This window comes from Aythya marila (genome assembly GCF_965140915.1).
Source record: "Aythya marila genome assembly, chromosome: 23".
NCBI classification, from domain to species: Eukaryota; Metazoa; Chordata; class Aves; order Anseriformes; family Anatidae; genus Aythya; species Aythya marila.
In genome coordinates this window covers 4,383,728-4,411,727 of record NC_139064.1, presented here as the reverse complement: position 1 = coordinate 4,411,727, position 28,000 = coordinate 4,383,728, and the positions used below count along the sequence as shown (strand labels likewise).

General features: G+C 45.3%; 1 protein-coding gene across 3 annotated transcripts; it reads left to right on the top strand.

The window, feature by feature from the left end:
• The first annotated feature begins 4 nt into the window (after nucleotides 1-4).
• On the top strand, nucleotides 5-27,972 carry LOC309886847 (beta-galactosidase-1-like protein 2). 3 transcript variants are annotated; one of them, XM_082778114.1, is made up of 20 exons: nucleotides 27-113; nucleotides 2,831-2,890; nucleotides 4,229-4,426; nucleotides 5,435-5,503; nucleotides 5,807-5,902; nucleotides 8,001-8,109; nucleotides 8,423-8,515; nucleotides 11,321-11,402; nucleotides 14,620-14,684; nucleotides 17,535-17,619; nucleotides 18,682-18,819; nucleotides 19,452-19,532; nucleotides 20,043-20,149; nucleotides 20,553-20,699; nucleotides 21,093-21,164; nucleotides 22,045-22,123; nucleotides 23,291-23,378; nucleotides 25,390-25,504; nucleotides 26,442-26,558; nucleotides 27,026-27,972. In XM_082778114.1, the coding sequence occupies exons 1-20, from the start codon at nucleotides 31-33 to the stop codon at nucleotides 27,110-27,112; spliced, it is 1,971 nt and encodes a 656-aa protein (XP_082634240.1). In that variant the 5' UTR covers nucleotides 27-30; the 3' UTR covers nucleotides 27,113-27,972. The 3 variants fall into 3 exon arrangements, with proteins under 3 accessions (XP_082634241.1, XP_082634240.1, XP_082634242.1); XM_082778115.1 differs by lacking the exon at nucleotides 2,831-2,890 and having other exon boundaries at nucleotides 5-113; XM_082778116.1 differs by lacking the exons at nucleotides 27-113; nucleotides 2,831-2,890 and adding an exon at nucleotides 2,131-2,570.
• The last annotated feature ends 28 nt before the right edge of the window (nucleotides 27,973-28,000 follow it).

The window sequence follows — 28,000 nt, the reverse complement described above, 5'->3', positions numbered from 1 at the left end:
GCGCCGTGGCCGTGGCTGCGGGCGGCCGCCATGTGGCCGTGTGGCGGGCGGCGGCAGCGCCGCTTCGGGGGCGCCGCGGTGCTGCTGGGCGTGCTCTGGCTGCTGGCCCGCAGGTGGGAGCCCGCGGACGGGATTTTGGGTTCGGGGGGGCTGGGGGAGGACGGGTTGTATCAGGAGGGGGGCTGTGAGGGGGTGCTGGGGTCCGCGGGTGGGTGCTGTGGGGTGTTTTTTTGGGGGGGGGGCAGCGCCTGAGGGGCGCCCACCCGGCACCCTTGGGTGCTGCTGGCCCTCAGCTGGGCGCCCGCCCCCTCACAGCGCCCTCACCTCAGCCCCTTCCCGGCCTGGCGCTCGGGGTCCCCTCAGCATCGCCACAGCGCCCGCTGCCTCCTGCCCTTCTGCCCCCTCCTGCCTTTTTCTGCCCCCTCCGGAGCAAGGAGATGCTGGTGGAGCGCTTCAGGACCTGCTGCTGGCCACAGTCCTCCTGCCTGAGGCACCGCGACGCCCAGGGAGCTGCTGGGTGACAGCACAGCGCTGGGGGTGACAGCAAGGCTGGGTTTACCAGCACCCAGATCCTGTCTGCACCTTATGTGTGTCCTAACGAGGCCGTACGTGCACAAATTACCCGGTTTTCGATGCTACAGAAGACCCCTGAGAAGTCTTTGCTTGATTAGGGGCGAAATTCTGCTGTGGCCGGGCTTGGATTTGTGCCACGGGTGTTCTTAGCAGAGGATTATCGAAAACCGATGCATGGTGAAAGCACAGAAGCCTTCTCCAAGAGTGGATCTGCTCAACGCCCTGTTCATCGGCGCCCAGTGTTTTTTTCCTTTGGCTCAGGTCGCCTGAGAATGAGCCGTGCGGTGAGGAGCACGGGTCTGAGCCGTGTCGAATGGAGTCGGGACCTCTCATGCCACAAGGCAGCGAGCAGTGAGTGAGGGCAACTTAAAGCTTTCACTTTTCTGAAGGCAAAGGATGCCCAAAATAAACAGCCAATTCCTCAGAGGCAGCTCTAAGTAGGGCTTATAGATTAACTGCAAAGTCCTCTGTCCTCTGAAGCACATCCTTTAGTCTTGCCAAGGAAAGCTAATAGCTTTGATGTTCCCTACCACCACCCCATTTTGACTTTCTTTTCCGTTAGCTTTTTCTCCCAGCTGTTCTGGGTACATGGCAGACCAACACCAAAGCTAAATCTCATCTCTGATGCAGAGAGAGCTCAGCTAGGCTTTTGTTTCACAGGCATGAGTGCTGTAGTGTAGCTGTCTGGCTTAGCAGTCAGCTGATGGCTTTCTTATTCCTCTTGGAGTGTTTCCTGCTTCAACTTACATTTTATAAAGACCAACTGCTAAGGACTACATCTTGTCCAACCCAATTTCAAAGATTCTGCTCTGGCAGACTCGGTCACCTATAGCTAAGTATTTCTGCAGTGCAGTCTCGCTGGTGCTGCGGTCCTGGCTTCAGAGTTTGAGTCCCAGGCTGCTTCATGCTTCACAAAATACCCAAGAATTCCTTTCTGTGACCTCCATGAGATGGCTGGCTGCAGGTATTGCTGTCCAGAGGTGGTGGCAATGAGAACCCGTCCAAGTTCAGTGACAGTGAAGGAGAATTAGTTACAGCATGTGCAGATGTGGTGCTTCCCCACTGAGGTCTCCTTCACAAATCATAACTGAGTTGCTTTTTGGGACAAAGACATGTTGGAGATTAATTTGAAAAAAAAAAAAAAAAAAAGACTTTCTTGAATCAATGGCTACAGAGGGATAAAGTAGGCCATCAAGCTTTAGCAAAAGGACAAAAAAAAAGATTCTTTGAAATGTTCTGTCGTTACAGAAGTGAGAAGAAATCTACTGGGAGCTATGCGTTGCTCTCAAGAGCTGGTACAGGGCCCAGGGGGGCTCTCAGTGATGGAAATCCAGCTCATGGTAACAGGATGAAACTCTGCTGAGTCAAGGAAGTTTTTTTCTGGAGAAGCAACTTGAACAGATTGTAGCGAGAGATGTGGATTTCAGGATATCCAGGATAATCTGTAGAAAATCTCAGGGACTTGGAGGCTTCCTACTCTTTCTCTTTGGTGAGAGAAGGCACTGGAGCCAGGGAGGTTTGAGGTTGGGAACTTGTTTAAAACTTGCCAACTAAGTGCTGCCTGGGATTAAGAAGATGAGCTTAAGTGATTTGTTTATTTTTATCTGGCCACATATGCTTCCCGAGTGCTGCGCTCCCTCTGCCACCGGTGGCCCAGTTAGCATCAGTGCTGTGTGCAGGTATAACTTCGGGCTTTACCTGGCTCAGAAGCGGCTTTGAAACTTATTTATTTCCAACCTAAACTTTCGTAATTGGAGCTTGGCCTCTCCTGACCCCTCTGAGCTTTCTGCCTGGGGCTCACCACAAGCAGGCAGATACAGCTGCTGTTTTGGGATCCGAAGTGGGGAGTTTCCACCTGTGCAAGACTGCAAGTTGGAGCAGAGAGGCAGCCAGTTCTGCGTGTGGATTGAGAGCCACCTCCCCTGCTGGTGAAATTCACAGTAACTCCCTGGGGGCAGTGCTGCTGTTTCCTAGCCTTAAGTCATCATTCTCTGCCTGTACGTGCTATCTCGTGTAGATAAGCATTTCTGATCCTGTTCCTTTGCCCTTTGAATATAACAGCTACGTGTTTTATGCTTATTTCCCCAAACTGCAGCTGCACTATCCTCATAAAAACCAGCTTTGCTGTTCCTGCACTACCTTCTGCCTGGGGTGTGTCAGATTTCCTTGCTCAGCACTATTTGTAAGCGGTTCGATCAAAGCACGAGTGCTCGTTGACCGAAGGCAGGGAATTTCTAACCTACACTTGCTTTTTCAGGTATTACCCGTGCCTGCTGCCTGTTGTTTCAGAGGCCTGTGAGAATGCTGTGCTACACAGGTACTCTGTGCTTGTCAGCCAGCCCTTGCAACCTGTTCAGTCTCAGCTTTAGTTGGCTTGTAGTGCCCTTGTCTTGTGCTGGAGGACAGGTAAATCGCTGCAGGCTCCTGGTTAGTAATCCCTGTAGGATGTGAATTCTGAAAAGTCCTCCCCCTCTGCTAACAGCCGCTCTACAGATAGAGTAGAAAGCAGCCAGAGGCTTAGGTATTTCCCTCTCCCAGTGTGACATTTCTCTGAGATGTGTGGGTCCTGCTTTTCTCGAGACTGGAATTCATTTCTTGCATCTGGCTGTGATGATGTCTCCGAGGAACAAGCTGCTATTGTCCAACTCCTTTGTGTATTCAGAGTCATGGCACTGGGGTGGTCTGATGGAGGCAGTGTAACTGCTTTGGTTCTGGGCTGGTTGATAAAAATGTCCTCCTGATGCAGCCAAAAAGGACCAGGGAGCCAGGCAGGGCAATAGGAATAGCTTCTTGCATGCAGGAGCCAACCTGAACGGAGCTGTGATAGCACAAGTATTCAAGCTGGTAAGCGCTTTGGAGCCCAGTGTCTCGTTTGGTGCATTTCTTTTGCCAAACAAGTTATAAAAGAATTAAAATAAGCAGCAATACAGGCAGACATAAGTCTGTGCTGACAGCAGACTTAATCTGTGCTGAGTGATGAATTTGATCCAGGGGGTTTCTTTAAACTGAGGAAAAGGTTTGTTCCTAGTGGACAGGTGAGGGTTCTTTATTTCTTCCATGCCTTGAGTTGGAAGGCATCGGAGTGGTGCTCGTTGTCACAAATACCACGTCACTCAACTCTGATGTTACACACACTTCATGAAGACATCCATTTTTCATAAGCATGAGGCATTCAGGGTAGCAGCACTGAAATGCCATTGCTGTTGGAGCGGGGATGAGAAAGTCAGGCAGTGTTTGTCATCCTACAGCAAAGCGGGAGGCCTTAAATGTCAGCAGTCATAAAAGTTTCTGCTTGTGTTGTGAGCGAGAATTTCCCCATCTCGTGTTTGCAGCAAGTTAGTTTCATGATCTCTGCCTGAGTGTGATCTCTGCCACGCTCTGCATTTCAGTTGCAGAGCGTGGCAGAGTGGCTTGAGGCAGTCAGGATGGAAGTTAGTAGTGAAATGAGAATTAAATACGTGTCTTGGGCAGCTCTTTAATCCGTTTTACTTTTTTTTTTGGAAAACCTGTATGCTGTATGTGACAAAAAGCACTGTTTGCCTAGGTTGGAAGGTGAGAGCTGATCCTGCCAGGTGGGGTGAAATGAGCAGTCTCTCTTAGGGGAGCCGATCTCTTTACCAGAGGCCGGATGCTCATCTCTCTCTTTCTCTTCTAGGTTTAACTGGAGTGAGCTGATCCCTATGCGGTTATGGGGGAGGACCCTCGGCTTGCAGACAGAGAACTCCCAGTTCCTGCTGGAAGGCATGCCGTTTCGCATCTTCGGAGGCTCGATGCACTATTTCCGAGTCCCCAGGGAGTACTGGGAAGACCGCATGCTTAAGATGAAAGCCTGTGGTTTAAACACCCTCACGACGTAAGTGTCCCCACTCTCTTGTCTCCGTGACATGGACCTAACAGCCAATTCCCTGCTCCGTGAGAGCTAATGGGGCCCTAGCAATGTCTTTTGGTACTTAGTATGGGGAAAAACTAATTCCTTCTTCTGCCACAACCTTTAGCATCTGCTCTCTGCGTTTCCCTGCTAGCCTGTTAGGTGCTTCTCTGAACAAGTTTCTCCAGCTGGTGGATGTGGGCTCTAGGCTCAGGTGTTCCCTTAGTTCAATTTTTTCCCTGTTCCTTTGTGCTGTGCCAGCAGCTTTACCCCGAAGCAGCCTGTGGATCTGCTGTAGTGCCTGATGAGGGGGATTTCCAGCTGGGATGTTTAGGAACAGCTGAGGAATGCCCGCATTAAGTGTTCAGGGGCCTCTGTGGTGACCCGAGTGTTGCATTTTTGGGAACACTGCTCCATCACTGTAGTGTGCTGAAAAGAGTAATGGGGACTCGAGTCTTCTTTACCCATCACACTCAGCAGTGCACTCAAACACAGACCTGACTCATCAGACACACTGGAGGGTGCCTTCCAAATGCTGACACGATGTGGAAGGGTCAGGCCCTCAGCACAGCTGTGATTCAGAAGCTGCTCTGGAGAATGAAAGATCCATGTAGACAAGGCCCAAATTTTAAGGTGACTGTAGCCTGTGTCTTCAGAATGTGGTTTACATAACTGCAATATCTTTTAAGGTAGATTTTTCACTTAAATGTAGACAGTAATTGCCACTTCTCTGTGCTTATCTCACTACATTTGACAGTCTTGAGAAATTCAGGTAGTGCAGAGAACAGGAAAAGAGCCTTAACGAGGAAAGTGCTTATCAGAAAAATGAAAGAAAGGCACGGATAATATTTAAGCAGGGACTTTGTGATATGTACATGCTGTGATTGCTGAATCTGTTACTAATGAAGGGACTGCACAGATTTTTTTCAGCACTTCACAAACACGGTGCCATTTTCAGCACTTCATTTGCACTGCCCTAACTCTGTGTTTCAGGTATGTGCCGTGGAACCTTCATGAACAAACAAGAGGGAAGTTTGACTTCACTCAGGACCTGGATCTAGAGTATGTGGTACAGACAACTCTGTTATTAACTACTCTGGGTTTGAGGGGAGGGTGTGCATGTTGGCTCTGGATGAGGATGGCATTGCCAGCAAAACCTTGATCTGGCAGTGGAGACTCTCATTTCTTCCTTTGTTTTTTAGAGTCCTTTAAAACTTGCAGGTTTAACATCAATTCAGTACAGTTGCTTCATTAAGCAATTACCTTCTAGTTCTGGTACATAAATTTCATGGTGACTGGCACGTTAGCAGTGCATGAAGTAGGGATTCTTTAGTCAGACAGTAATTACTTTGTTTGCATCTTTAGGGCCTTCCTTTCGCTGGCAGCTAAAAATGGACTGTGGGTGATTCTGCGTCCAGGACCTTACATCTGCTCTGAATGGGACCTCGGTGGTCTGCCCAGGTAGGTGTGAGAATAGTTCAATTAATGCAAGCCTGTGGGACTCGGGGAAAAAAATAAAACACACAAAAATCATCTGATCATACAGCTGAGCCTCCTTCAAGGATTTAGAACGGATGTCTGTTAGATGGGAACTACTTGCTGTGTCCCCAGAGCAGGTGAATACTTATAATGTTATTGAGCTCTCCTGTGGAGCACAGACAGTAAGCCTGGAGCCATAATCTTTTCTTTGAGCAGTTATTTTTTTTTAATAATAACCGTGTTATGGTTTAATGGTCACAGCAAGAAAATGGAATTGAGGAAACCCATCTTCTAGTGCTGTTGCAACTTGATTGTCTTCATATGAATAGTAATATTTGCAGCTTCACATAAGAATTTGCTTTATCTCAGGTCCAGTTAAAAAGTCCTGCTAGAACATATATATGACATACCGGACTTTATCAGTGCCAGCCAACTTTTCCAACCTCCTACTGTGTTTTCTCTTAAATACACAGCTCGTTGGTGCGAGGCTTTGGGAGCTGTGTTGAATACGTCAGCACCGAGGCTTGCCTAGTTACTAGATCCCAGTGGAACCAGTGCCAGGCTACGTAGCACTTGTTTTCCTTACCTTTGAAGAGCGAAAACCTCAGTGGAGACACTTGACAAAATTGAGGGGTTATTTCTTTTCATTGTTTTTCAGTATGCCCTGCCTTTGGCATCCTGCATAGTTCGGATGCAGAACTGTGACTGTTTGTCACGGACTTACTCCTGCTAGCATGGCTACTTGTGACCAGAGGTAGTAGCAAGTTCTGTATTTCATTATGAGAAGTGCACACGTTCCGAGTTGGTGCCAGGTCACTGAAATGTTTCTTTACCAGGCAAATAAAAAGATTCTGATAAAGAGCAACTATCCTAGTCTCATTTTACACATGGGGAAGCATAAAGAGGCTGTGATTTTTGTAAGCCCACTGGGCTGAATGTAGTGTGCAGGAGCCGAGTCTTTCAAACCTCTAGAAGCTCTATTAGTTAATGCCTTTTGCAGAGGCAAGGAAGGGGCAAGCTTACTCTGCTTAAATTGTCACAGCAGCACTTTGTTCTGCGCTTAAACAAATTGCCCATTTCTGTGGTAGCCCCAAACAGCTAACTAAATCTTGTAAATCAGCAGTTGAAACCGTGGGACTAATTATGGGAACCTTTGCTTTGAATGATGACTGGAGTTTTATGAGAGAGCACTTGGTTGTAGAGCGCCCTTGGGGATGCAGGGAATTCCAAGTAACCTTTAGAGTGGTAAGCTTACCTTCAAGTCTTACTGGGAAAGTTAATGAAATGAGCTTACATCTCAGTGCTCAGCCTGAAATGCAGAACTAAAAGAAGGGTAACAGCTTGGCAATTGCAGTCAGGACTCCTCATTTAACAGCATGAGTGGTGGGTAGCCCCAGTTTGTCAGATTAGCTTTTAAAATGATTCTGTAAAAACGTTCCTGTCGTGAAATATCCCTTTGCTCATGGCACACACAGCCAGGCAAATGCACTCCATGTACACCCCGTACTTGCAGTTCTGTGAGGGGTCCTTCCTTCAGCAATGAAAGGAAGGGGTTTCAGACCCTTCCTGTATTACAGCGTGCTGTACAGATACAAAGTTTCTTTCGAACTTGCCCATTTTCTCTTCCATAATCTCCACTGAAGCCATCATTTAGGCAAACACTTCCTCTTGCTGGTGCAAACAGCACGTGAAAAGCAAGCAGGGCTCTGTTTTACCTTCTGCATTATTTCCATATAAATGTCTGCTGCAGTAACTTTGTTTCCACAGTTATGTTTTTGTAGTGGAAAGTATCCAGCATAGCATTCCACTTTTAGTTTCTGCTCAAGAGGAAAAAACTTTTGACCCACAATCTGAATGTGTTTTGGTTGGGCAGAGGGTTTAAGAGGAAACTGAATAAACCACAAACGGTGTTGTTCACTGACTCACTGTGTTGTCCGTACCTGCACTGTGCGCTTAGCCAAGTGGCACAAAAGGATTGATGATTCCTGCCCAAATATGACTTAATGAGTGGTGTTACCTCTTGCAGTCCTGCATGGACATGAGACTTTTTAATAGATCCTGTTTGCTGCTTTTCTTGCAGTTGGCTCCTGCAAGACCCAGAGATGCAACTGAGGACAACGTACAAGGGCTTCACCGAGGCTGTGGATGCCTATTTTGATCATCTAATGCCTATTGTAGTCCCTCTTCAGGCAAGTACAATCCATTTCCCTCTCTGACCACAAGTGGGGATTATCTACACAGACGACTGCTGGGCTGTAACAGCAGCTTGTTGAAGCAACAGCGAATCTTCCAGCTTCACTTTAGGAACCGCTGTCAGCTCTAGTTGCCAGTGTCAGCTCTGCAGTTTGAGCCATTTGATTATGTTCTGTAGACTTTGGGAGGAGGTGTGGGTGGAGCTGACTCCATCTGAGACTTGTGCATCTTTCCTGCAAGCCAGCACCACCATGATTTGGTCCTTCTGATTAGAAACCACAGCGAACCTCTCCTTTCCTTTTCCAACAGTACAAGAAAGGAGGTCCCATCATTGCAGTGCAAGTGGAGAATGAGTATGGTTCCTATGCCAAAGACCCGAACTACATGGCCTATGTTAAAATGGTAATGTTGGCACGTTTACTTATTTCTGTGACGAATCTCACACACAAACTGCTTTCCTTATGGTACTTTCTTCTGAATAACTTTTGAGCGTGACTTCAGGAAGCCTTGAAAGCATCAGTGCATAATCCAGCTGGATTTCCCCTGGTATTTCTTTTGGTAGAGGACAAGACCCCATATACACCTCTCACTACTGACAAACCAGAGTGCTCATGGGTTCCAGAGAAGAGGGCAGTAGGGAAATGGAGTATCCATAACACGCAGCTGGCCTTGAAGAAACTGTCTCCTGCTGGTCCAGTTCTGTTTCCCTTGGACATTTAAGAAGGGTTTCTCCATTCTTGTGCAATCTGAGGCTCAGTGTCAGGCAGGTTAATTTGCCAAATGCCTCCTTTATTCTCGTCAGTCAGAGGCTGATGATTCCCTGCCTCCAGGCTGCATGATCAAGTGCTGGCCAGTACCCAAAGAGGCGAGGTTCTCCAGGCGAATCTAACGTGGTTCTGACTGACCTGTCCATTTTTCCCCAGTACGGTAGCAAGGCAGACAGTTAACAAGATCTGCAGTTATGTCTCACAAGGCTTGCTTGTTGTTTTTTTTTTAATTTCTTTTAATTGAATGCCTAAAGTGTTACAGCACCTAAGAGAGGTTACCCATCCAGCAGTGTATGGGTATGAACTGTGTGTCCCCTGCTCCTTTGCTACAGCATTATCAGATCCTTCTGAAACTTTTAGGGTACTCAAGCGTTATCCTGAGCGCCCTGAGGGTAGTTTTGGATCAGGTCATTTTATTGCTCAAAATGTATAGAGGCTCTTTAACCAAAGAAATCACATGGCAAGAGTCCTAATCTGCTTAGAGCCGTGCTTGTTCCTGCACTAACTCCATCTTGTGGAGTGTTTTATTACTGCTTAGAAAGTTAAATATGGAGTACACATACAAACAAGTTAGTTAATTGCCAGCCTGAGCTGATACTGTCAAAAATGTCTGTTTATCTACATAGTTTCCCTCCCGATGTCCTAGACCCAGTGATAAGCATGTAAGTAAATGGCTTTCAGGGCCCTAGATGAATGGGGCATAGAGACTGGTGTCTGAACAGTGTGCCAACCCCATTCTTGCTTTTCCATATCTCAGTGATGAAAGAGCTCACGATGCTTCACGGACTTGTTGGAACAGATAACGTTTCCTTGCCAGGCATGTGGGTGTATTTTGCAGTGCTGTTTTGTTAGATTCTGGTATTGTGGGCAATGTACATCTGAGGAACTCTGTGGTTAAAGAAGAAAATGTGGGAAAGCTGGATTTGCAGGGGGTTGCAACAGGGTCTGTCGAGGTTTGGGCCCTGAGCTGTGGATGTGGCAAGGTGGTTGCTTCGCATCTGCACCTAGCATGTATTACCATGTTGTGATCCTGCTGGAATTAGTATAACCCATTTAAAATGAGCAAACAGAAACCCAACAAAACCAACTCACACAACATCTGAAAGCCCTGTCTGTATCTTGCTCTTTTGGGTGCAGTGTCTTCACTTTCCAAACTGTTTAGGCCATCAAAGGGTGTGCTGCCTCCTCGTCCACACAGTGTGATCTGGGATTAGCTGAGCACACACCTGTGTCTGCCTCAGACGCTGCTGCTATTCCTGGTTTCTCTGCTGCACTCTGAAATCCTGTAGTGCATTTCAATGCGTTTCAGCTCCCTGCCGTTGCTCTGGTTTGCGCTTGATGAGTAAAAAAAAAAAAGGAAGGCAAGAAACTTAGCACTAAATGCAGTGCTCAAAGAATCATCTTAATAGAACTTGTTAGAAATTCCAGTGTCTTCAGCAGCTGATTTTTATCAGGTAATAGTAGCTGTTCAGGTATTCATTTAGTGATGACACGTTGATAAACTAGCCAGGTTGTCTTAACTCAGAATTGGGTTTGTCTTTAATGCAGATTGTGTGTAAGGCTCCAGTCTGCTCTGTATGCACAGCGTGTACGGGCATGTGCAACCTGCAAAGCTTTGTTTAAACATACAGCAGACACTGACTAGTTGGTGCATGTGACACGGGTGACTCCTGTGTGAACTCCTCTATCTTTATCACCATTTTACAGTTAGTAATTGAGTATCAAGAGTTTGAAGGCTTGTTTTCAGAGCTCCTTGAAGCTGATGGAGTCACTTTCGACACAGGTGCAATGGAAAGGGGTTAGTTTGCACCTAGGAGTTCCTAACCCCTCTTTCACACACCAACTGCTGTTCTTTCAAAGGACAAGCGTAAGAGAACACCCCTAGTCAGAAGAACCTTGGGTGTGCATACATTGTAAAAAAAGTTCAGAGTGCTATTGCAGACAGCCCTGTGATACTGAAGAACTCATAAATTTGTTCAGGCAGGATTATTCAAGAGCAAAGGTACCTGAGCTGTCCTGGGGTGGATACGTGCACTGGCAAACCAACTTTTTTCTCTTATCAGCTTCTGTTGTTAGACTGTAAGGAATGGTGATTTGGTTTTATTCTGCCACCTAAAGCATTTCTTTTCATAGAATGCAGTGAAATCATTAAACCAATTTCAGCAGATAAAATTCTGATGTGTCAGTGAGAAGCTGATCCAGCTTTTAGAAACAAAACAGGATTTTTCAGTTGTTTTTGAGCTGGAAAAAATAGGCAGGGAAACTTCAGGAGTAACGAGAGGTGTCACAGGGATAATATTTTTTTATTGGACTATTACTGATTTCAAGTACCTGTCTTGCTTTCACTAGAGAAGGTGATAATGTAGTTTAATGCTTTAATATCCCGACAAATACAAAACTCAGGCTGTTAACACAAAGGTTTTCCCTCTTTTTAATTTAGGCCCTGTTAAGCAGGGGGATTGTGGAACTGCTGATGACCTCAGACAACAAGAACGGGTTATCCTTTGGCTTAGTGGAAGGAGGTATGTGCTTGTAGGAGAGCCAGGTAAGGCCGTGTTCTTTGTTGGGCCAGCAGATGAAATCACAGAATGTTGGGGGTTGGAAGGGACCTTGAAAGATCATCTAGTCCAACCCCAGCCTCTGAAGGGAGAAATGCAGCCCCTGAAGGAGAGCAGAATGCTTCATTCACCAAGCTGCGCCCCTAACTGCCTCCTGTTTGTGGTAGGAGCTCCAGCCACAGAGGAGGGACCCCTTCAGCTGTGTGGTACACACGCTGAACAAAACCAGCCCCTTCTCAGAAGGACTGAGTAATGTTTTCATTGCAGAGTGTAACAGTGATTGCAGGATTGCTCCACAGGGAGGCAGCCTCTCTGCTTTCAAGGATTTCAGATACGTGCAGGCTAAATGTCTCATACAGGGCATCAGTACTTCCCAGAGAGGTTAGTCAGAAGATGGCAGTGCCTAGCATTTCTTCATGCTGTTTCCACCAGATTAAAAGGCTGGTTTTGAAAATAGTACTGCTTATTGCTTCACTTGAATCTACGTTAAATAAGTCTCCCAGCAATTACTACTGCTAATAATTTAGTGCTAAGATACCTGCTCTGCAGTTAAGAAGATAAAGAGTCCATCAGAGCCTAGCTTCTGAACTCTAACTTTCTGGAAGCCTAGCAGTAGTTTCTGAGGTAGCCTTGTGTTCTCAGTGAGTGCGCTCTATAGAGCACATCCCTAGGAGGGTATCAGATGTGCACAATGCAAAAGGATTTCCACTTCCTCTTTCCCTTAAAACGTGTAAATCCATTAAGCGTATAAAACACTGCTTAGCATCTTTCCTGCTTTTCACTGTGGAAAAAATGGAGGTACAGATGTTGTAGCCTCACCGTGCCCTAAATCAGGCTCCTTGGGGGTATAGGGTGATGCTGGCTTTCAGATTTCCGAATGCAGCTCAGCTGGGATTTACTTAGCTACTTGATCTGTGGTCTCTTGGGTGTTTCTGCCAATTGCCTGCCTGAGTAGCCATTGTTTCCCCAAATTAAGTGTTCAGGGTACAGTCCTGAGTTCTCCTGTTGTCACTCAATCATAAATACCATTAAGTTTCTAATCTCAGGCATGGAAATGATTAAAAGGAAAATTTTTCTTCCATCCTTCTTTTCCTCCTCTTATTTTTATATGAAAGTATGAGAGGGACAAATTCAATAGCTCTGAAATCCACGGGCCTTCACAAGAAGTAAGGCGACCCTCTTAATTTTATATTTCTGGAGCAGAGCAGTTTCCAGCCTTGACCACATCGTGTCACCCTCATCCTGCCAGCAAGCTGACGTTCAGAAGGGCTGGTGTGGAAATGCCCCGTGAGCCCTCACCATCCTCTCTGGGAGTGTTTACTGCCTCAGAGCTCATTCGTGCTTGGAGCTGTCTTTTCCAGCGTGTTGCATGCTGAGAGCTCTTTGATACCAATTTGCCTCTTAGATGTCATAACAATCTGCTCATTAGAGTCAACATGTCAAGTAATCAGATGCATGGGATAAGTAGGGCTCGGAGTGCTACAGCAAGGCGGTTATGAAAATGCAAAGGGGGAGAGAACAGAATCCAGTGTGAGAATGCTTAAGAAAATAGAGAGGAGACTCCTTATAGAAGCTGAAAAATGTTGTGGTCCTGTGAGTTTGTTCTGTTGCTCAATAGTGTACCGATTTCTTTTCAAGAAGAATTTAGATTCTTGTTAATGTCAGGAGCAGTCAGTTTGGCGCTCTGCAGAGAAAACCGTGTGTTGTAGAAGGATCTGAGAGTACGAAGCTGTTGCCTAGCACTTAATCAGTGGTTGTAGCAGTGTTTTGGGGAATGAGGAGGAAAGCTTTGGTTGTTGTGGTCCCTTTCATGCTCACAGGTACAGTGGGACATCCCATGCTGTTGGGAAAAATTCTCGGTCTGGGTATCTGTGCAGCTTTCACAGTCCTCCTCCCTTCGTGGCACAGGCAGTGACAAGAATGCTGAGCTGGGTGGCTCTAAGCTGGCCTGGAACAGCCCTCCTGGGAGCTGATGGGTGGCAAAATAAAACTCTGAATTCCCTCCAGACCATAGCTGCTGCACCACATCGGAAAGCGATGTGTGTTTGGAAATTACCTACTGTGGGAAGGGTGGATAAGGGCTTGGGGACTGGTTCTCCACACCTTTTACATCATTTTCAGTCGTGTGCTGTTAATCTGTGTGCAGAGCAGAGTTAGACATGTTTGCCTTCAAGATCGCAAGCTAATGCCTTCCATCGATGCTAAATCCACATTTTGTTTTGCTTTCCCACTGTGTTTGCCTGTGCTAAATTCTTCAGCTCAGCACACTATGTAGATGAGCCTATTAACATCAAGGTATAAATAGTGAGAAGCTTTTGCTTCTGGAAGTATTCTGTTTGAAGTGCTCTGTCTGACACAACTGGGGCTGGGTTTGATACCAGCTCTCTGGTAAGGAGTCAGTGTTTAAAACAGGATCACATTGCTCCTGCAATTTCAAAGTTTCTTGGGAGAAACATCAGAGTGACTGAGGGGTAGAGAAGCAGGAAAATGAATCTAACATCTCATAGGGGCTGGGATGTGGGTACCACTACTGCCTTGGGATGCATCAGCTGCTGCAAACCGGGCTTCCCATGCTGGTGCTTGAAGCTCACGCACCGACTTTCACTGTACATGCAGCACACACCAGCTAGATGCCTGTTCCCCCGTGCTGCGCAGGGCAGGAGCCCAGATAAGCCTTCCAATTACAACTTCTGTCTGGTTCACTTGCTCTGTGGTTCCTCTCACCCACCCCCAAGGCACGACAAGCTGGAAGATATTGCCTAGGTAGAGATTCCTGCGGCTAAAGCCTGGGAGATCAGTGCGGCATCCAGATAGGACTTTCTAATAATAAGTTTGCCTTCATGTGGTGCCTTTTATCTGAGGATCTCCAAGTGCTTTACAGCCTCTAATTAAAGCTTGTGACAGCCGGTGAGGTGCTCTGATGCTCTCTCTTTCTAGTATCTCTGAATGTCAGAGCTAAAAAGCTGCCCTGCAAATATTCCAGTGTGTGCTGTGGTCCACTTAGATTTTGCATACGGAGTGAAGGCTTTGATGGGAAATCTCCAAGGAGGTTGTGTTGGTGGTTCAGATATGTTCCTGTTCCCCCTGGGCTCGTGTTGAGCTGGTGCCTGGAGAGGTGCTCCCCTAGGCGAGAACACTTTGTATGCGTCTAAATTAATAAAGGTTTTTCTTTCCTTGATAGCACTGGCCACTGTTAACTTTCAGAAACTGGAACCCGGTGTGCTGAAATATCTGGACACAGTACAGGTAAGATGCAATCGTATTTTGTTCATCCAGATTTTCCAGGACAGCATTGCGAGTGGTATTTGGGAACTGCTATTCTTGTTCAGCTTCTCCGGGGCCATTTCCACTTTTATGATGGTTATGAAGCTAAGCCTAGAGCCTGTCATTCAGGCAATAGGAAGTTTCAAAGGCCTGTGCATTTAGCCTCATCTCAAGAGAAAATTGGTGCTTCACAATTGGAATTCTTGCTACTCTTTGAGTGAAGGCAGCAAACCCCTTGTTACTCAGGCTTTATAAGGACTGGGTCTGCAAAAGGTTCCTACGTAACGAGTTAGAACATTCTGGAGGGGCATCAGTCCAGCTACTGTGCTAGAGCATGGCACAACCACACCAACTGCTGTAAAAGAACAGGACTCTGGCATCTGGTGATAGATGCACTTTGTCACAAAGCCACGAGCTACACGAAACTAAATTATTCCTCTTTCCTTGGTTGAATTTGCAGGTCTGCTTGTGTATGTCCTCTTTAATGCCTAACAGATTTGAGTGGCTGGTAATTCTTTTCTGAATATTCAGTGATTGATTAAGTAATTAAAATGAACATGTTTTGGCAGGAGAAGGCACTCTCCAGAAGGCTTTCTGGCAAACATATTTTCTGTAGTGCTGGTCCAATGTGTACCAGTGGGGAGGACAAAGGAGAATACAAAGCACAAAGCTGGTGGAGCTGTCTGGATCACTGAGCAGGCGTCCTGTTTGAAGGCCCTGATCTGCCTTGCCTACCAGGGCTTCTGTGGTTCTGTGCCGTATGCAGCTGCCGATCCCCAAGAAAAAGCCACAACTGTCAACCAGGGAGCACAAAGTTCAGCTGTTTGGCTTTCCAGGTTCTAATTCCCACCTTCATTGCTATCTCTGTGTTGAAGCACTGATACCCAGTGATCCTACTTTGCAGTTAGTCCTCTGTAGGTCAGTGGTCTCTCTCCCAAGCTCTGGTACCCTGATGCTGTGGAGGCCCCCAGGAGGAGGCATCTGGACTGACCGTACTCTTCAAATGCTGGGGGCTGACCTACTGCAGCTCTTTCAGGGTACTCTGTGAGGGGTATTTCAGTCATCTTTAATGCCTCGAATTCAGTGTAGGTACACAGCGTGGTAATGGTATGCTGTGTAGAAGAGAGTCTTGGCTCCCTCAGGCATTTTGTCCTATTTCTGCTAGGACCTGCAGCAGAGCTGATCAGAGGAACGCTTGGATTTCAGAAACACTTCCCCAGGAACTTCACAGCAGCACCTTCCACACAGTGCAGTCCCAGGCTCTTCCTGCCTGCTGAGCAGCCCAGCCTACCTGGCAGTAACAGCGCTCACTGCAGAAAAACATTCACATTTCGTGTGTCACTTGAGCACCTCGAAGTCCCCGTGCTGTCAGAGATGTGAATCAGCATGAAAGGGAGAGGGAATTGCCTAACGAACATCTGATGCAGAAAGTACCTTGGGTGATGCTGGATTAGTGAGGCAGGAACAAGTTTTGTTTTCTAGTGACTGGTTCTCTCTCTCTCCTTGCATCCTTTGTCTTCTTTCCCTGTTGCTCTGCTAACACCAAGTGTCAGCCTGGAAAGTTGTGAACAACTGACGAGTGCTCCTGGCCACGATCGATTCTTTTCTGATCTCTTCCCTTGGCTTTTGCCTAGACTGTGAAATGAAATCTGCTTTTGGCGTGCTGAAAGCTGAATCCTGCCACTAACTTTCTTTTTGTACAGGCAAAAGAGGCTCTGCTGCATGTGCTTTTGCTTTCTTTAGGTCTTATAAAACTCCTCAACCCTTGCAAATGAACAGAAGGCACCTTCCCCACAAACTGAATATACAAATACAACACGGCCCAGTAAAAGCAGCTCCTCCTTTGTCACACTTAGTACTGACAAGATAGGAAGCCTGTCATTTATATCTGCAAGGATTATGAAGCTGTTACCTCTTGTTATGGTCTCTTATTCCAGAGGACAATAAAACTTCTTTGACTTGTTTACTAGGGATGGATTGATTAAACATATTACCAAGAGCTGCTCTGAACCTGGAACAAGTAGATTATTGCAGGCTCCTGCAGTTGTTTTCTCCTAATGAAACATGAGTTTCTTTAATGCCACTTACCTTGGCCATTTCATGTGACATCAGATAAAGCTCCTATCAAATAAATGCCAAAATTGCCTTGACTAGAAATAAATACCAGGAGCAGAGAGCGCCAGCCAGGCCGAGCACACGTTGTTCTGTCCGGTGTGATGGGGCCGTGTGGAATTCGACAGGAGCTAAGGTAGCTGGCAAGCAGTGACAAATAGGAAGCAATAGCTCTGTGTGCAGAGCCTTTTTAATGAATACCTAATTCCTGCAAAGGCTAATTCTTTCCTGCCAGCACCATATGCAGCATTAAAAAGGCATTAAGCCGCTAAGGTCTGCTGTTCCTACCTTGGCAGGCATTGGCTGCAGTGCACCTGCAAACTCTCAGCTGGCAGTGGCGTACCTGATAAGTAGACATATATAAATGTCTTTTTCTCGCAGAAGCTAAACAGTGACAATTGGTTTGTCTTTTTGCTGCAGCTCTACCAAACAACAATAGCCGGAACTGTTTGGTAGCACCTTGATTGTGTGCGGCAGTGGTTGTTTCATCCCTAGAAGAGTATTTTTCTGCTTTGCCTGCTGTTTCTGGATGTTACCGGCCCACATCGTGTTGTTCTTCATTCGTTCAGAGCTCTTTAGCTGCTTTTTTTCTTCTAACTTAAGACCCATTCTTGTAAACCATGCCCTTAAACTTCATTTGAATAGTGATTCCCTAGAAAACAGGGATGAGCGCAAGGCTCCCTATGTCCGTTTTAACTCTTTGTTTTTGTTTTGGTGCAGAGAGATCAGCCAAAGATGGTAATGGAGTATTGGACTGGCTGGTTTGATAACTGGGGAGGCCCTCACTACGTCTTCGATGCAGACGGTGAGCACCATGCAGTACTGTAGAGGGAGGAATTAGTGCTCTGCAAATGCTTATGGAAAAATGACTCACAATTTCTTCAAATACTCCCTCCATCTTGTAACTTTTGCTTTGTGCGAGTCTTTGTAAATGAAGAATCTCTCAGTGAATGGGTCATGTTGCTGTGCCTTGGATTTTCTTTAGAAGTGTTGGTTAACAGCAGCTTCTTTTTTAATGTTTGTTTTCCAAACCATTTTTCTTTTTATTTATTGAGGAAAGGCACTATGGGCTTGTGCAGAAAACCAAACATCTTAAGATGTTAGTGTCAGTGTGTCCCAAGGCTTCATGCTGTTCTATGTTGATGTTAGAAATGCAACCCAGTGCTTTAAATCATCCCTTCCACCTCCTGAGCTCATGTAAACACTGTGAAGACTTTATTTGTATTTTGCAAAAAGGCCATCTTTGCAGAAGTTTTCTGAAACCCCCATCATAATGACATTACTTGCCTAGTAAATAAACGTTCCTTATGAGGGGAGAATTATTTTACCTTTTGTAGGAATATGGCAAATATACGTCTCCTGCAACTATGGCAGTTTCTGTAAAGTATCAATTTTTCCTCCAGTGTAGAAGCTCATTAGGAAGGAAAGCTAGTGCTAAAAAAATAACCCCACAACCTCCAGAACATCCAACGTACAGCAAAAGCAGACCTATGTAAGACTACTTTAATGACTGGTTCATCTTCTGCTGTTGTCTTTGGAATTAGATCGTTGCTGTGTTGAATTTAGGAGTACAATTGAGTAGCTCTTACAGCTCTTCTGATTAAAAGCAAAACTCCTGCTCATGTCAATGAGTTTCACTCTGTCACCTCTATGAGAAGTATATTTGCATTTATTAATCTGTCCCAGTATGTCAGTGGACATGCTGCCCTTAATGAGGGCAAAGCATGAATCACAATACAAATCACTGTAATTACACAGGCATGCCTGACTGACAAGGACCAGAATACTTGTCTGCTTTGAATTGCTGGAAGAGTGTTAGCCTAGCTTCTTGGTCTGTGGTCTTCCTGGCACTGCCCTTCCTTTACAGAAATGGTGAATACTGTAGCAAGCATCCTCAAATTAGGAGCATCCATCAATCTCTACATGTTTCATGGAGGCACCAACTTTGGCTTCATGAACGGTGCTTTGGAGACTGATGAATACAAGTCAGACGTCACCAGTTACGGTGAGTTTTGTTTCACTGCCTTGCCCACACACATCCTGTGAGAGTGCAGCTCGGGCTCCCCTTTGGGCCAGTTAGAGTTGACAGAAGCCTGGAGAAATGATCAGGATGTCTCCCCATGATCTCCTTTGTCATGGAGAGATGAATTGGAATGTGGCTCAGAAGTCTAAAAGGGGGTTTACATTAGGGTTTCCTATTTCCACACCCATTCCAGGGTGTGGAGGATCCCCTTGTTCTGGACTGGGAACAGAAGTCACAGATAATTGTGCTGCTTCATGTTATGTCCAGGCTGGTTCTTCTTTCTAGTGAAAGCTGGTGATCTGAGATGCCATTATGTCTTTGGTTTCACCAAGCCACGTTGTACTGTAAAACTGTTTTCATCCCAGCAGCCCTTGGTTGAAGATTGATCCTGGGTGAAATTATGAATACACGTACGTGCAGGTTAGATCTCTCGAAGGATGTTGTTCCCCAGTAAGTGGGCCTTCTCCAAATTAAGAGCATCTGTATGCTTGTCTAGCCACATCCACGCTGATAGAAGCCTGAGTTTCCATAACACGATGCTAATTGTCTTGGGCTTTTACTTCTTAGATGACAGTGTGTGTGAAGGCCATCCCAGATGTGTGCTTCTTTTTCAGATTATGATGCTGTGCTGACAGAGGCTGGAGACTACACATCCAAATTTTTCAAGCTTCGACAACTCTTCAGTGCAATCATTGGTAATTATAAATCCAAGAGCCAAAATGCTGTTCTAGCCCAGGGCGCTAAATCAGAGACTTGTGCAAACTGGCCCTTCTGCTGGGGTCCTGTGGCTCTGGTTGGCTCTGCCTGGGAGCATTTTCCACACATGGGAGGGAGGACCAGGGACATCGGGTATTTTGTCTGCTATCAGCAGGCAGGTGGCATTTAGCAGCTTCTGTCTGTGCCAGGAAGTGTATGTTGGCTAATTGGAAGTGCAAATCTGAAGGGAGCACCACTGGTTATATTATATCTTTGTTACTGTACCTCAGTGTTTTCTGTTCCAGAGCCAGACAGGTGGCCATTGTTGCAGAATAACTGTAGTTCTCACCCAGTGCTTATACTTTCTTATTTTTTATTTTTTATTTTTTGCAGCAGATACAGGGCTCTGTAATGGAAAGACTGATCAAATGAAGTCTAGAAGGGCCTTAAATCTGTGACCTTATGCATCTGAAATAGTTGTTCCATCTTTCTTTCCTTTTGCATCACAGGCCAGCCTCTTCCTCTCCCTCCCATGATTGAAAGCAAGGCGTCATACGGTGCAATCCTGTTGCATCAATACATCTCTCTCTGGGATGTGTTACCGTCTCTTATACAGGTAGTACGACCAATTTTAATGCATCTCAGCACTAAAAGGCATCACCTCTTAGGTGGAAAAGACAGTGCACTGGCATGTTATCCTGTGAGGATAAGGGTGGGGAATGTTTTGTCAAGGATATGCAAAGGAGACACACCTTTTTATCTTAGACTTTTTACTGCTACTTCTGTTCTCCTGGGATTCCAGTTTTGCAAGTCCTTGGCTCCCTTTCCTGGTGCCTTGTCTTCGTTGCTGTAGCTTTTATGGGGTTGTAAGGTAATTCAGGTTGGAACAGACCTCTGGAGGCTTATGGGGTAGATGTAATCTGTGGCAGAGTGGAACACCTATCTCAGTGAATTGCCACTAAGTGGCCTGTCGATGCTCAGAGGCCACTTCTGACATTAAACTTGTTTCTCCTTTGCAGCCTGTTAAATCAGAGTTTCCAGTTAACATGGAGAACCTCCATCTGAATGATAGCAGTGGGCAGTCCTATGGATATGTACTCTACGAGACTGTCATATTTGGTGGTGGACACCTGCATTCGAGGGACCACGTCCGTGACCGAGCACAGGTAAAAAGAGGACAGGGAAACTCTGAGTAACTTCACGTACATCAACGCTTTGATCTTGGCAGCTGGGTAGAAAGTGGGCCAACCATGGAGTAAAATAAATGTGAGGTTTTAGATTATAAGTGTGTCTTGTTCTCTCAGTTCTCAGTTAAGTCCCAACCCTTTCAGCTTTCTACTGAAACATCTTTAAACATGAGAATATTGAATGTTCTGATAAATGTTGTTTGTGAATCTGTTTTCCACTAGACTGCATCAGTAACAGAGTTGTGGAACCTAGGATCCAGTTCCCAGTAGAGACAGTTTTCTCCCCAAATACAGCTCCAATAACCAATGCAACACACGATTACACTATAATTGATTAGATGTTGCTCTTCTCCCTTGTGCTCTGTTCTGCAGGTGTTTGTTAACACCATGTATGTTGGTGAGCTGGATTACAACACCGTGGAGCTCTCCCTTCCTGAAGGACAGGTAAGTGGGGATTGCTCACAGCAACAGTATGTGGGTAACAGAACCAAGACCTCTAAAGAGACGTAGCTCTCAAGAAGGCACCCCCCACGTACTCCATTTAACTAGCTAGGATGGTACTCTGGCACAGAGAACAGCTGTTACACCCTAACTAGACACAATTTCACTAGTGAAACACAGCACGATTTCACTACCAAGTTATTCTTTGCAATTAAGATACGTTTTTTTTGAATACTCTGCCATGGAGCAGATCCAAGTCAGTGCAGTCCCTGCTGTGTAAAATTTGCCAGCCTGCCCGCCACACCCACAAACTGTAAACATCAAATGTAGGTGCTCTGTGTAAATGAAGTCTTCCGTGTTCGTGTCCATGTTCGTCTTCCTCAGCACAAAGTAGGGGCTTTGGGGGCTCTTGCACCTGTTGGGTCTCAAATGAAATGAGGGGGAATGTCTCCCTCCAGCTCTGATGGTAACCTTAAGCTGGTAGAAGCTGGCAATAAAAATAGGATATTGACTGGATGCATGTTAACAGAGCTGTGCATGGCCTCTAGGACTGTGTGAGTGGGTGTACGTGCTAGATGTTGTTCTTATGACTCATGGCAAAGCTACATGCCTGCACTGTGTCAAGCTCCATTTCTGGCTCTGTGTGTGTGAAACCAGAATGGTACTTAAAATTTCAATGGAAAAGGAAAAAAAGAAACCTTTTCTTGAAAAGACTGAGTTCCTCAGCAAATAGATGAATTGCAACTGCCAAAGGTACGGTTGCTACCTCATCTCCTTAACACCTCTACTGACCTTTGTTTATCAAGCATTATGGCTGATGCAGCACATGCTGTGCTCTGGTCTAGCTGATGCTCTTCCATTTCTTTTTTTGTTTTTCTTCCAGGGATTCAGGCAGTTAAGACTCTTAGTAGAGAACCGTGGTCGTGTCAATTATGGCCTGGCACTGAATGAACAGAGGAAAGGTAAGTTAGGTTCTTTGTTCTTGTAGCCTCAAACTGTCCTAGATAGCTCTGAGATCAAGCACTGTAAAACTGTCTTTCTTGAGCACTTTACCCAGAATCAAGCTGAAGATCCAGTGCAGCTATCCTAGTTATAGTCAGGATGTCGGGGGGACAGTAAGATAGAGGGAACTTGTAAACAAACAAACAAAAAACCAAAACCCAATGAAACAAAAAAACATACAAACAAATAAAAAACACAAAGCCATCAGTGAATCTTATTCTACTCCAGTTTTGCCTGGTGACGTTAGGGTACCCATTTCTCTTGCTCTGCAAGCGTGTTACTTCAGACAGAAAAGACCTTTTCTAATCTCTGCTTTCCCCTGGGGTTTGATACTGAAGGATCATGGCATTTTAAAACTCACACAATATTCAACACATTCAGGAGGAATGAATTGCATCCTGTTGAGCAGAATTTGCTAAAACGTTCAAGTCCATTACATACAGTTGTGGAGCTGGAAGAGGTTGAAACCCCAGGATTCTATTTTAGTGGGGAAATGTATGCAAGAAGTATACAAAATAGACTAATGGAGTTAGGCATGTGACTGTACTAATTTTATTTTACTGCAGAGGAGGTGAATAAAGCCTCTGCTGTTTAGGCAGTCTCAACTGCAGCCCTGTAATTAGGGAGGGAGCTTAGACTAGGACCAAGATTTGACCACTCTATGGAGACTACTTAACAAGAGAGGGCTAAGGGTAAATTACCTGTTAAAGTGTCTTAAGATCCCTAGATGAAAAGCAGTGGATAAGCACTGGACATTACTGCTTCCACCTGTTAAATTTTGCTGTTCCTATTAGAGAAGTAACTGATCTACTGCTTTAAAAAATCTATACATGGGCAGCTAACTAAAAAACTGCAACAACAAAACCCCATCTGCTGTGCGTGCCAGCAATGTTTTCTGCTTGGAGGGTGTTTAACGCCTTAGTGAGTTAAAGCAAGGGAGGGAGTGGAGAGGCCAAAGTATAGTAATGTTCTCCACTCAGTCTGGATGAGCAATGGGACCATATGGACTCTAATTCCATTGCAGAATGTGGCTGCTTTCCATCTCCTGCTGTTCCTCGCATTCAAATAGGAAAATCTATCAGCTTTAGCTGCTTTTCAACTCTTCATTACCCCCATTGCTCTTGCAGGCTTAATTGGTGACGTCTTCTTGAATAAAACCCCCTTGAGGAACTTCAAGATTTACAGTTTGGAGATGAAACCTGACTTCATGAAAAGGTTTGTGGGATTTTAAAGATTTTTCTTGCTCATTGAAACTGTTTAGCAGCAGTACAAAACCTAATCAGTAGCAATTAAATGTGTATCAGAAAGGCAATGCTACATACAAGTAGGTCAGTGAATTTTTGCACTGGAAGTTCCTTGCTGATACCCGTGCTCAAAATAGCACAGACAACTGTACCACTTTCTCCCTGCCATCACTGAGGGGCAAAATGTATTCCCACTGTGGAGGGTTTAAAGACTTCCTCACAGCCTGCATTGCAGGGTTAGATCGGGTAGGTAAAAGTGTGGCTTACCCAAAGGGGTGGGTCCCAGCACACCCACGTGTTGGAGAAGGTGGTGCCTTGCTTCAAATTAGCAGTCTGGCTGATATATTTAGTAATTAAACTCACGAGGGAAGAATTAATTCTAGGGAGCTACTAATAGTACATTAACAAGTCCAGATGGCTTCCTCTCTTCCATGCTTTTGAAGTTATTTTGCTTTAATTCAAGGAAGACTGAATAAGTCTTGTGGGGTAAGTCAAGGAGCCTCCGTTAGGTTTCTGTTAGAAAATCTTAGCAAATGTTTAAGGCAACAGATGCCCTGTGGACTCCGGCCAATGTTCCAAAAAGACTATTTTCAGTCATGTTGTTAATACAAGAAGATAACACATGTGCATCCCCTAAGATATCACAGCTCCCACATTTTGTGTAGGAAGGAGAGGGAGGCGATGTTAAACTGAAATGGCTTTTAAAAGAAAAAAAAGAAAACACACAGCATCTTGAGGACAAACTTAACAGGTGCCGGGGTACTACATGAAGGACTCTTATTGATGGGGTAACCTGCATAACCTTTGTCTGCAGAGTTGTTTTAGAAGAGTATTTCCAGTCAGGGACATTACAGCGAGTGACCTGCCATGCCCAAACAAAAAGCAAGATTAGTCAACGCTACCGTCAGTTACTGGCAATTGACCAGTAGCAGTGAAACACAATCAGCTTACAGTCGCTGCGTAGGAGGATGGAGCGCGTGGTGTTGTGAAAGGAATTGTCATAGGCTTTTAGCTGAATAATTCAGCAGCAGTTAAGCTGCACTGGATCAATAAATTCCCTGATTCCAAGAGATGCAGCTCATAAGGGTCGGAAGGAATGTGTTCTGACACAAGCTCAAGGCTTCTGTGGGACTTCTACACTCCTTATTTGCTGTTCTGTTTGTCCTCTGCTCCCAAATTGTTGCCACAGGTAAGAAATAATGTCACATTGCCCCCAGTTACCGCAAACTTGCATGGATGTGTTCATGTTCCATGATAGGATTGGTTTCTTGTAATTGCATACAAAATTAAAATGCTGTCTCTAGATTGGCAGACCAAGCTTTCTTTGCTTTAAACAGGATCAAGACCCAGGTATTAGTTGCATGACACAACTTCAGCATAATCCCAAACATTTGATCCCAAACACAGTCAGACATTGTGAGTCCTGCAGCTAAAGCTTTAGCACAATTTCAGGGGACAGTAGATCTATGGAGAGCGTGCAAGAAAAATGCCTGAGATTGTCTGCATTGAAGGATGGGTAATGATTCCAGCCAAGTATTCAGATCCTCCTGACTAGATCATTGTTTGATCATCAGCTCTATGCAGTGCTGTGAGCGCTGTCTTAACGTTTCTTGAACACATTGCAGTAATATGTAAATGCAAAGAGCAGTTCAAATTCCAGTCACCTGTAAAGAATGTGTCAGCTTTGCTGCACTGCATTGAGCCTAACTTCACAGTCTGTGCCTTAGCAAGCCTCAGTTCTGTGGTTATCATAAAATAAAACCACCTAGCTTGCTGTGTTATATCAGGGCAGGAAGGTCTGTTTTGTATCGTACCAGTTCCTCAGGTTTTAGGTTAGACTGTGCAGGCCACGTGCATTTAGCAACCTTGTTGTATAAAAGCTCATCCACGTTGGTTTGAAATGATCCTGAGGCTTCTGTTGGATCTCCCAGTGCTGCCTGGTGCTTCCCTGCTGTTAGCTAAGTTTGGTTGTTCTCTTACAGCTTGCAGCAAGTTGCTGGATGGAGTGCGGTCCCAGATTACTTCATGGGTCCTGCTTTTTTTCGTGGAAGGCTGTGGATAGAGCATCAGCCACAGGATACTTTCTTGAAGCTACAGGCAAGTCTTTGTCTTTCCCCGCCATTTTTTTCCTTCAAGGTTTTCAGAAAGCTGATGAGAGAGGGCTTTGTGTAACAGCTCTGGATGAGTCAAGGCCACTGTCTAGTCTTCCTCTGATCTTTGAGAAAATTATCTTGCAAATTATTTTGAGGGTGCAGAAGCCTAAAGCTGGCAGGTAATTCTGTTCAGTCTGTGGTGGCCCTGATGAGAAAACGTGGGCAACGCTGACCCTGCAGAACTGCTGATGAATGGTTAGTCTTGTTCATTGATACACAAGTGCTGTTTCTTTTCTAGTTGCAGAAGATTAATGGCCACAAAAAATAAAGGGGGTGCTAGTTTTATCCCTGTCTCTTCATGTGGTTTGGGAAGAATCGCTTCTTTGTAGACACAGCATGAGAGTTAGCATTCACGTCTTGCATCTGGGGAAGATTCCTCCTCTTGCACAGAACACAAGACAAGATATTAACTATTATTAAATTTCCTCCTCTGATTTCACTCCCTTAGAGCCACCCCCTATGGTTCAAGCTAATCATTATTGTGCCATTCACCTCTCCTTTTATGATTTGTTGTAATTTATGCTAGTCAATAGCAATACAGTAGTCCTGTCACTTGGGAAATAGGTGAGGGAAGATGTTCTGTGCTTAGGAAGAAATAAAGATATGCCTGTTTGAATCAAGTTTTCTGTGTGACCATGAATCACAAATTGCTTGTTTTTGAAAGCTTTATCTTTTTAATTAATTCTAAGAGCCTTAAGGATAACTCCCGTTCAAAAAGGCTTGCTTAAATGTTCCTGGTTTCAGGGAGTTGTACAGGGAAAATGAATGGAAAACCTGCACGAAGTGGCTAGAAAGAGTGCAAGTGCTAAAGTAGGCTGAGTTTCCTGTGGGGATGCCAGACACAGCTTCATCAGTCATTCTGTGTGGTGTCCTGATTCCAGGGCTGGGAAAAAGGAGTTGTGTTTGTCAATGGTCACAACCTCGGCCGCTACTGGAAAATTGGACCTCAGGAAACACTCTACCTTCCTGGCCCCTGGTTACAGAAAGGGAACAATGAGGTGAGAGCCTTTGGTGGGGTTTCTCTTTTTTGTATTAGTAAAGATCCTGCTCTGGGTCACATTCCAAAAACGCGTGAAGTGCATTAATTAGCTATCTGCAGCTGAGACCCAGCACTACAACAAAGGAAGGAGACTGTTATCTCCTAAGATCCGTGAAAATTAAGGAAGGTGCTGCTCTAAAGCTGAGAACGTGGCTCTGACAACCATTAAGACATGAGGAGGATGCCAGCTGAACTTCAAAGTGCGGCATCAAGTTCAAAATCAAGACAAATCTGATTTGGTGCTAGTTCATTTTCTGCATCATGTAGTGCTGCAAAAGAATCAGTTACTGCTCAGACTAATATTGATCGGTCTCTTCAACTGACGCTTCCTTCCCCTGCCGTGATTGTATGCCCTTTACCTCTATGAATTTTTTAAGTAACTCGGTCTTTGTATGAAGGTACATTACGTGTCCCTCTCTCCTGCAGATTGTCATTTTTGAGGAACGCACTGCAGGACGGATAATTCAGTCTGTTGACATACCTTACTTAGGAAGGACCCAGTACGTGGACTGATGGGAGCTTCTTTCCCGTGTTTGGTTCATCTTGAATATTCCTGGTTGCATGTCTGGGGACACGATGGCCCGGGCACTTGGGCATCTTAATTTCCACTAGACCCAGGTAAAGGATTTGCTTGTTGGCAGTAAGCTCAGAAGAGAGGATGGGCCCCGAAGGAACCAGAGTCCATTGTTGCGTTGATGGATGCAGAAGCTCAGCTGCCTGCACTACCAAGGACCCATGGCTCGGGCGACTGTGCATGATGTTACGGACAGGCTGGTGAATGTGGGGAGTAAAAAAACGCTGGAGGTGGGGAGAGAGAGAGAGAACTGAAGCCATCTGAACCGAAACCTGAGCCCAGCTCTCCAGTGACTAAAAATGCGTTATTACTGGCCTCTTTGTTTTTATAATTAGATAGGGAGAAAATAGTGAACATGTGAGTAACCAGGTGTGGAAAACTGTTGTTGTGCTTCCAGGCAGAATTTAGCAACTCAGTCTGCGAGAGGCCATGACTTGTTCACTTGTTGGAAGCCAAGTTGGTTGTCAAATAAGTTAACTTCGAGCTTTTTTTCCACTAAGTTTTAATATGGAGGTTATCTCTCTCTCAGAAAAGAAAAAAAGAGTTTTAAAAAGTCAGATGTGTTTTTTCCTCAATCAAACATATAATTCTGTTTCAGGTCAGGCAGGAGTGAGAGTTTCCCACCATTCCCACCCCTGCCCTCACTTTAAATCACCCGAAGATGAAATTCCCCCTTGTAAAGCAGCAGCAATCAGATTTTGGCTCTACAAGAAGCAAAGGGATTGCACACACAGCTGTAAATGGGAGAGCACATTCATACTTCCTAGTTACACCTGCTGTGAAATTGTAGATTTTTGTTGTTGTGTCCCTCTAAAGAGAAATGTGGA

Excerpts from the sequence above, each read along its gene's own strand:
- LOC309886847 (XM_082778114.1), top strand. The coding sequence starts at position 31 with ATGTGGCCGTGTGGCGGGCGGCGGCAGCGCCGCTTCGGGGGCGCCGCG. Across the intron at positions 5,903-8,000 it reads GACCTCGGTGGTCTGCCCAG|TTGGCTCCTGCAAGACCCAG; the intron begins GTAGGTGTGAGA and ends CTTTTCTTGCAG. Across the intron at positions 21,165-22,044 it reads TCTCCCTTCCTGAAGGACAG|GGATTCAGGCAGTTAAGACT; the intron begins GTAAGTGGGGAT and ends TTTTTCTTCCAG.